Consider the following 9,691-nt stretch of genomic DNA (forward strand, 5'->3'; position numbering starts at 1 on the left):
AGCGGGATTCATTGACCGTCTAATTGTCTATGACCAGAAAGAGCCTACCTCATTGTGATGGTAAGCGTAAACAGTGTGCAGCTCCCCAGACTCGGGTTCAGGGAGCGCTGTATAGTGGGAGCTCATTGAAACCACTATGACAACCCTTCCTGGACAAGTCTAAGGGCCTATTCACACGAGCGTAAATAACATCCGTGTGCTGCGCATGGGAATCACGCGCAGCACACGGACTTATTGATTCGTCCGCATGAAACTCACTGCATGTCCTATATTGCTGCGTTTTCATGCACCTACGCGCCCATTGATGTCTGGGGTCAGTGACACCGCTGCCTGTCTATGGCCACACGTGTCATCCTATATATAGCAGAGTTATCTTTGTACACTGACACGTTCATACCGATACAATGTATGGCTACGCCAGGGTTACTTTGTATTCTAGACAGAAATAACCACCAAATATACAGAGAGTGGAGAGAAAATCTTTATTATGACCATTTACGTTTTAAAAAAATAGAATTTTAAGCAGCAAAAATCAGCAGCCAATCCCCGCGAGGACGTCACCCCGGCACGGACACCCTGATAGATACTAGAACAGGTCACTGCTGTCTGAGCCTATGAAGGTAAGTGCAGCCACGAGTGTCGTCACTGCGGACAATTAAGTCAGGTCAGCATTTCCCCCAATAAAATAATAAATATCCCCAGTAAATATAGAAATCCTTGATCGTCCTCTTTATCTGTTTTTGGGTGACAAACCATATGGCTGTCATCCAACTTTCCCAGAGTCCTGAATGACAGATCAGGCAGAATTGCTGCTCATAAAAATTGGATGACAACCCCTGTGGGAGGCGTAGTGGCCGCCTTGTTGGTTGTGACCCAGCTTTCCCAGATACAGATAAAACTAAGAAACAAGACAGAAGAGGATGACTCGAGGACTTTCTTTAGATTTCAGGGGAAAATGGTCTTCGGGTCTGTTCACACGCAAAAAATAAAAACCGTCAAAATACGGAGCTGTTTTCAAGGAAAAACAGCTCCTGATTTTCAGACGTTTTTTAATCAAAGTCGCGTTAACGGGCGTTTTCAGAGAGATTTATTTTCTATAGAATCTATGAAAAACGGCTCCAAAAATGGCTGAAGTGACCTGCACTTTTTCGCGGCTGTTTTTTTACGCAGGCGTTTTGAAAAGCGACCGCGTAAAAAATGCCCCGTTGGAACAGAACACCGTTTTCCCATTGAAATCAATGGGCAGATGTTTGGAGGCGTTGTGCTGACGATATTTCAGCCGTTTTCCGGGACGTTTACGGCCTGAAAACACTCCGTGTGAACAGACCCTTAGTTTGGCACATGGGTTGGAGATTATATAAAGGGAATGAAATTCGCTGCATCTGCCTAGATCTAAGATCAGGAAATTATTCATTCTTTCTATATAACTACGAACCTCCATTTTTGCTTTGTAGCAGGTGGAGCGTTATTTATTGCCTTGTTGTGGCCCTCCAGCTGTTCTGAAACTTAGTGGGTAGACTCTGATCTAACCCCTAAAACAGAGGCTGCCATTACATATAGACTGCCCGTGCATGTTAAGTAACTGCAAATCCCTGGTTTTACTGAAGCGGAGTAACATTTGATGTTACGCTCCATTCACATCCAAAGCTGCATTCCAAATTTTCCTTGTTGCCCCTCGGAATTAGTCTGCACCTTTTTGACAAACACTCCACTAACAACAAATGTCAAACAAGTTGCTGCGTTGTGACTACTATATAGTGTTTGGTGTGAACAGGACAGCACCGCACCACAGTCTGGGCAGATACTGAACCAGCAGGGAGTGGTAAAGTCCTGCAGCCTGAGAGCCAACAGGAAACCCATAGAATGCAGCTCTGGATGTGACTTGTGTATACAATCTGATGTAACTGAGAATAGGTTAGCAAAATTACTCCTGCTCCCAACCCCTAAAACCGTCCATACTGCTCAACTAGTGATATAAAACGACAGGTATCAAGGATTGTATGGTCAGTGCCTCCTATGAAACTGGCTCCACTGCGTTCCCTGCAAGATGGCGGAGCATGCTGGGAGTAGTAGTCTGAGAGCTGGAGAGCCACTGGACAGTCACCCGCATTTGCAGGCTGCGCTCCCATTATAAAGTATGGGCGCACAGTCCGTAAAATAAAACAATAGGAGACATCCTATTTTTTACGGAAGCTTTCTACGGCCCCGACGCCTACGGCAGTCGCGCCGTATCATCCACATCTCTTTATTAATCAGATTTTTCTATAAACATTTTAACATGGAGAACCCCTTTAAAAACGCAGCAGTCCGTGTTCTGAGGAATTCTAACCTAGAAATTCATTTGGCGGAGTTGAAGATGCTCAGATTACGAGGCCGTTATAATATATGGCTTATAATAAACATCCACTGAATCAAGGACGTCCAAAAAGCAGGGACTCAGTCGAGAGTCATCAAACTGAGGGCGGCCGTCATACCCAGCGCTAGTCTCCAGTACCCTTCACCCGCACAACATTGGCGGCCATATTGTGACCTAATCCAGTACATAGTTAATAGTCAGGCTGGTAATAAGACGTGGCCCCTTTAAGAATCTAGAACTAAAAATCACCAGTAAATCCATGAGTCTTTAAATTCTTAAAAAAAACAAAAAAAAAACAACACACCTACTCATCCGTTTCCGGGAAAGCTGAATGACATCCAATATGACCGCTATTACAGCGCTCTCACAAAAACACCCAGCTTTCCTGGAGTCCTGAATGGCAAATTAGCAAACTAACAAGATATATTCACCATGCTGCTGCATATCCAGACAAAACAGACAGTCAGGACTCAAGGAAAGCTGAGCAACAACCTTTGTGTGAGCGGTCGTGGCGGCCATATTGGTTGTCACCCTCCTTTCCCAGAAACAGATACGGCTAAGAATTATTATTTTTTTGTTACTGAACACAAAGAAAACCCCTCAAATCCCCGATTAGTGCAAAAATACATAAAGGAAATGAGATTCCGAGTGTGCAGGACGACAAAAACAACAACAAAAAATCCATGTATGAAATAGAGCGGCGCCCGGTCCGCAGAATCTCTGCTCCGGATTTAGTAAAAAGTCACAGAAAGAATCTCTGCAAACATCGGACTACAATATAGCAGCAATGACTTCTGTACAATCATCGCATCTGGCGGAATACCAGTCAACTACAGTTCCCAGAAGGCATTGCTAGGCTTGAACAGTCCGACTAATCGCACACCAATCAGAATCTTAAAGGTAAAGTACCCTTTATAGTTGAATTCATTCAACCACCCAATGGCAAGAGAATTGCCTAGAACTTCCTGATCCACTAATGTGTTAATGCGACCGTTTATGGAGCCGTTCCAAATCGGCACACCGCTCCGGTTCTGCATAACACCGGCAATTGAGAGAAGAAATGGAAATGCAACAATTGTTAAGAGATGGGAAAAAAAATAATTCTAGAACTGCATTAGGAAATTAAAGGGGTATTCCAGCTGCGCTCGGCCGTTTCTGTAACCCCCATGGAGATTGTATGAAGCGGCAGTGCACACGTTTAATCGTCGTGTAATGGAAAGTTCTGCGACTTTCTAATATACTTTGTGTTTTCATTTCTCACAATTTACAACATCTCTGCTTTCTGTCAATGAATGGAAACCCAGGGCTGTACAGGTGAATAACTGCTACAATGTATTAGAGAACTCTCGTCTGACGAGCTCTGCAGCTGCCTGAGCGCAACATTATCAGGACAGATTTTCAGTCTGACTGCAAGCAGAGATCTTGAAAATATTTAGGATTTGATACACAGTATATTAGAAGGTTGCAGAACTTTTTGTAGAGTACCCTGGCATAATATTCCCAGTATTTAGCGGCAGGCGGTGCCCGCCAGTCTGCGTACCTCACGTCCTCATTTTGTGAGTAACGAGTCAGGATTGGAAAATATCTGATACAATCCATATCCGATCTCATCAATCTCCTCCTCCGTCAGGTGGGAGAATAGGTTGACTTTTTCATTAAAATAGCACGTGAGGAACCCGCTACCCAGATACCCAATAAGAGACTCTAGGACCTGAAGGAAACGGTCAGCCATACTAGACTCTGACCAATCAGACGAGTCGTTACTGACATGTAGGAGGACGTGTCTTAAGTGGGTTGGAGACAGATGGCAAAGTCCTGAGCGTTGGCGGCAAATGCTTTTTAGTATGTGTAGACACTTCTGCCTGACGCCAGCGTCGCCGCTGTCCAGCTCACGTAGGCGGAGAATCTCATTACGGTAGTAGCTCCGTCGCCAGAGGTTTTCCGCCGGGGCGGTGCAGTGGGAGTACGCCAGCAGGGCAACGTCTTTGGTTTCAGCCACTAGGACCACGTTGATGGTCACGGTGAAGTCCTGGTGGACGACCTCCAGTCTAAGGTCATCGGAAGCAATGACGGGCCGCAGGCTGCACTCCAGGATGGTCCCAATGGCCGGCCAGTTGATGGATCCCATTATGGTTTTGTGCAAGGACTCCACGATCGTCCTGGTGGAAAGGTAACCCCCCAACATGAACCTGTCCCACGGACTGCTCCCTCGGGCTGTGTACTCCAGATTAACCCTTTTAATCATCCAAAACTGGGGGTCATTGAGAATGGTTTCCTGTCCTGGTATGAAGGTCCATAGATCCGGCTCGAGAATCAGAGGCAGCAACACGGCGGCTTGGTCCAAACTGGTAACAGGGAGCCCATTACCCAGGGAGCCCCCCAACTGCATGGCGGAGAAAGGCATTTCGGGGTGTTTAGCCTTCAGAAAGTCCTGCAGCTCGTTCATGACGTCCAGCACCAGCTGCTTCACCACCTGCGTCTCGGCTTCTGGCACAACGGCTTCATGGGTGTAGTAATGGAGGAGAGTCTCCTGTAAGGTGAAGCACATAGGGGGCGGCTCATGACGGCTGCTCGACGCTGCGGCACCTGGAAATGCGGAGATAAAAGAAAGAAAATCAAGTTCTCGCAAGTAACTTGCTGGATCATGGAGCTCCTAGGCCAGTGCATTTGCTTCTAATTGCTCCCCCATGCTTTAAAATGGAGTAACTGATGTTTTACTCCAGTCACATCTAAAGCTGCATGAAGAATTGAGCACAGTGCTGCTGGGAAATAGTCAAACAATGTGCGGACAGACACAACTAACAGCTTCTCCGAGTTCCTACTACTTGGGTGCATTGCATTTAGGAAGATGTAGCGTGTACAACAGATACTGTGCAGTAGTCGAAAGTAGAAATAATTTCCTACGATGGACCTTAGCAGTTCTCTGTCCAAACGCTGAAGAAATGTCACGTCTTGAGGCCTGAGAACTGGGAAGACAGAACACAGCTTTGGATGTGACTAGAGTCAACGTGTGATCAGTACAAGATAAGAAGTAAAGTATTCTATGATAGCAGTAATGTGGCTTCCGTTGCTGACCTGTGACCGGCTGGCGGGGCTCGGGGGCTGGTAACGCAGTGCTCAGGTCGGCGCGGTTTGCTTTTCGCACACGTTTCGGGGAGGCCTTCATGAGGACGGCTTCCTTCCAGCTTTCTTCTATGGATTTCTGCTCTACTTTCCCGTCTGAGTCTTTATCGTCAGGAGGCGCCGCTGCTCGGTCTATTAGCTGTAGACCATAGGAAAACAATGAGCAGCAAACATGCAGTGTCAGCCTCGCAGCAATGACTCTTAAAGGGGCCCTGACCCCATACATTAGTATCTCCCTTTATATTTTCTAACTACACAGGGCCAGGTTTAAGCTCCCCCTTAAGCATCAGTTTACATCTATATATAGTTTCCATACAGATATTGAGTGTTACATCATGTCTTATACTCCAGTCACACACAGAGCTGCATCGAAAACCCTGCACCTTGAAATCTTCCAAGACCACCCACCCAGACAACACACTGCAATGATTGTAAGTTCTACAGGGCCAGTTACAATCCTTCAACCAGCAGGTGGCAGCAATGAGCCCCAGGATAGAGATCACTGCACTCCTCACAGATGTAACTTAACTATATAGCGCCACCCAGTGGTATGTGTGGGGTTGGAGTTCCCATTTATTGCAGATCTAAACATCTGCTGACTGACTGTAAAATATAACCTGCCAGTGATTCTCACCCGTTTAACTGCCAATGTGGCAATGCCCAGCATTGCTGCTCCCCCAACGCCAAGTACCAGCCTGGCATTGGCCAGTAAGAAATCCACCATGCTGCCGATGCCATCTTCTGACTTCTTGCCTTTTTTCTGAAGCTGCATTTCAGCCATGATAACACTGCAGAGGGAGGAAGAGCAGATCACGTGTCACGAGATAGATAGATAGATAGATAGATAGATAGATAGATAGATAGATAGATAGATAGATAGATAGATAGATAGATATCTCTCTCAGGATGTAGAAGGAGATTATTGCTCCCTGGTTAGCCTGATGACATCACTGTAGGACTACTCAGACAAGCTGACCTGATGATGTCATCACTTTGCACACTGTACTGACCTGCCCCCTGTGGCGCCTGTACAGATGATGTCATTGCGTCACATATGTACCGTTGCGCAGGCCATTCGAGGCTCTCCTTGCATAGGGGTCACTGTGATGATGTCATCACTAGACCAGACGTGTACAAGCCGTCCATGGATTATCGGATGGTTATAAACCTCCAGGACGACAGCGGAAACCACGAGACTCATTTATCAAAACTATCTAACGGGAGAACAGACCTTGTTGCTAATAGCAACCGATCACAGGGCAGCTTAATAATTTAAACCTGCACTGTGACTGGTTGCTATGGGCAACAAGGTCGGCTGTTCTGCTAGACGATGATTATAGAGGAGACACTATGGGCCTTATTTATCGAAACTATCCAATAGGAAAACTGCCCATAGCAACCAATCACAGTGCGGGTTTCATTTTTCCACAAAAGTTCAAGAAATGAAAGCGGAGCTGTGATTGGTTGCTATGGGCAACAAGGATAGTTTTCTTGTTAAACAGTTTTGATAAATGAGGCTCTAGGTCTTTATTACTGGTGTTGCCCTTTAACTAGCAAGTAGTCACAGGGGCGCTTTAATATAATTCAACTGGTCAAAGGTTACGTGTGATCGTACACAACGTGCAGACTGGAAGCATTACTAGAAAATGTACTCGTTTGGTCAAGTCGTTAAATATTCTAGTCAGACGTTTCTTAATTAGATCTCTTTCTGGGAATGCTGGGTGAAATCAATATGGCCGCCATTACAGCTCCCACAGGGGTTGTCACCCAGCTTTCCCGGACTCAAAACTGGAAGTCTATGTTCACGCGGAGTATTTTGCAGGAGGAATATCTGCCTCAAAATTCCGTTTGGAAGTTTGAGGCAGATTTTCCTCTCCCTGCACGCCGATTTTCGCAGAGTTTTTCGCTGCGTTTTTCGCCCGCGGCCATTGAGCGCCGCGGGCATAAAACACCGCGAAATACGCTTTCTCTGCCTCCCATTGAAGTCAATGGTAGGTCAGAGGCGGAAGCGCCCGAAGATAGGGCATGTCGCTTCTTTTTCCCGCGAGGCAGTTTTACTGCTCGCGGGAAAAAGACGCCGACGCCTCCCATTGAAATCAATGGGAGGCATTTTCGGGCCGTTTTTGCGACGCGGTTTCCGCGTCAAAAAACTCGGCAAAATACTCCGTGTGAACATAAAATGGCAAATCAATCTAATAGCCACAAACAAACAGTAAATTTAAAAGATACATTTTATTAAATCTATTAAAATTTCGGAATTCACAACATACAGATGAATACTAACAAAAAAAGCGGAGGTCGCTAGGTACAAACTATAGGAACCATACACCAATTATGGATGCAGAATGATCATATTCACTACCGGTACCACAAATATCTCAAGTAAATGATCTCAATAATATATATATTAAAAAAAAGTGTCAGAAGCTTCAGGCTCTGTTCACACCCAGTAGCAAAATACGTCTGAAATTACGGAGCTGTTTTCGCCTGAAAACCGCTCCTGATTTTCAGCCATTTTTCGCGGCATATTTTACGGACATTATTGGAGCGTTTTTTCAATGGTGTCAATGAAAAACGGCTCCAAAAACGTCCCAAGAAGTGTCCTGCCTGCACTTCTTTGACGCGGGCGTATTTTTACGCGCCGTCTTTTGACAGCGATGCGTAAAATGACACCTCGTGGGAACAGAACATCGTAAAACCCATTGCAAGCAATGGGCAGATGTTTGTAGGCGTAATGGAGCCGTTTTTTCAGGCGTAATTTGAGGCGTAAAACCCCCGAATTACGTCTGAAAACACTGCGTGTGAACATACCCTTAGATCGGTTTGATATTTTGTTGGGAGTTTTGGCCACACCACAATTATTGCCTTTTTTTTGATCATTTATTGGAAAATTTAAAACGGCATACGATGGTGGAAGGATCACTAGATTTGCTTATCAGGTGCCAGGGAAAGCTGTGTGACAACCTCTATAGGGGGTTGTATAAGAGTCTGTATACTCTACACCAGTGGTCTCCAACCTATGGCTCTCTAGCCATGGCAAGACTACATCTCCCAGCATGCCCTGACAGGCACGCTGGGAGTTGTAGTTTTGCAACAGTTCGAGAACACTGTCTTCACTGCTTTGTGGTCAGTGCCGAAAAACTGGAACATGTAGGAAATTATCCAATTATCTCTGATGCAGGAGAAAATTTTTTTTTACTCTGCCCACAGCCCTGAGTACTTTATAATTACATGTATTATTATATATCAGCCAACCGGGCAGAGATGCCAGGGTGATCATTCTCCGAGGTGAGCCACCTCAACTTATTCATCAATTGCACGGGCACATCCTGCTAAAAGTTTTTTTTATATATATTTGTATAATGAGAAGCGCTGCAAATTTCTAATAAACTTCGGTGTCAGTTTTTTTAATACCATTTTCAAGATGTCTGCTTGCAGTCAGTGAACAGAAACAATCTTGTTCACATACAGAGGCTGGAAACCAGTATAGACCTGATACTTCTGACAGCTGAGGCTCTGCTACAATTATATCCAGTCTAGACAATCCGCTGTGAGTTAAACAGACAAAACACTGTAACACTATCAGGGCAGGAGAGAGATTTGTGCTGCTCCTGTGTTTAGTTCTCAGGAGAGGATTGTTTAGAAGCGATAAAATGTAACAGACCCTCAGCTGTAAAAAGTATTAATGTCTGTAGCCTGTAGATGTGGTTTACATTCATTGTAGCAAGCAGAGATCTTGAAAAGTGTGACTTATTGAAACAAAGTATATTAGAACGTTGTAGAACATAAAACCTGTTGCTTTATCCCGGCTGTTAATGACCAAATTACCGCAATAGCTATAAATACAACGTACGAACATGTACAGGGCTGGTCTCAACTAACTTTATTTATATCTAACTAGAGAATCCCCAGACACAACATGCAACAGATATTTCATTGCCAGATTTTAACGGGTCGATAAACGCAGCGGTTTTCAGTCGGCCACAGACTTCGAAAGATTGCGACCTAATCATAGATGACCGGTTATTTAGCGGACACCCGCTACAAAAAATAAATAAAAAATATCAACATGGCCCCCAACAAGATCATGAGACAAATTAATAACTCCCACTGAGAATGGCGCAGCGGAACTTGATCCGTTTTTTTTACAATATGTCCAAAAGTCGGAATTGTGTATAGGGCTCCAGCAGCCGTTGTAAAACTACAAATCCC

General features: G+C 45.0%; 1 protein-coding gene across 1 annotated transcript; it reads right to left on the bottom strand.

Moving 5' to 3' along the window:
* Positions 1 to 3,905: 3,905 nt before the first annotated feature.
* On the bottom strand, positions 3,906 to 6,265 carry MIEF2 (mitochondrial elongation factor 2). Its single transcript, XM_075830626.1, has 3 exons — positions 6,114 to 6,265; positions 5,432 to 5,618; positions 3,906 to 4,942 (listed from the first exon to the last, which is right to left on the bottom strand). Exons 1-3 carry the CDS (start codon positions 6,258 to 6,260, stop codon positions 3,906 to 3,908), a joined length of 1,371 nt encoding a protein of 456 aa, XP_075686741.1. The 5' UTR covers positions 6,261 to 6,265.
* Between the last annotated feature and the right edge of the window lie 3,426 nt (positions 6,266 to 9,691).

Source organism: Rhinoderma darwinii, chromosome 6 (assembly GCF_050947455.1).
Source record: "Rhinoderma darwinii isolate aRhiDar2 chromosome 6, aRhiDar2.hap1, whole genome shotgun sequence".
Taxonomy (NCBI): Eukaryota; Metazoa; Chordata; class Amphibia; order Anura; family Rhinodermatidae; genus Rhinoderma; species Rhinoderma darwinii.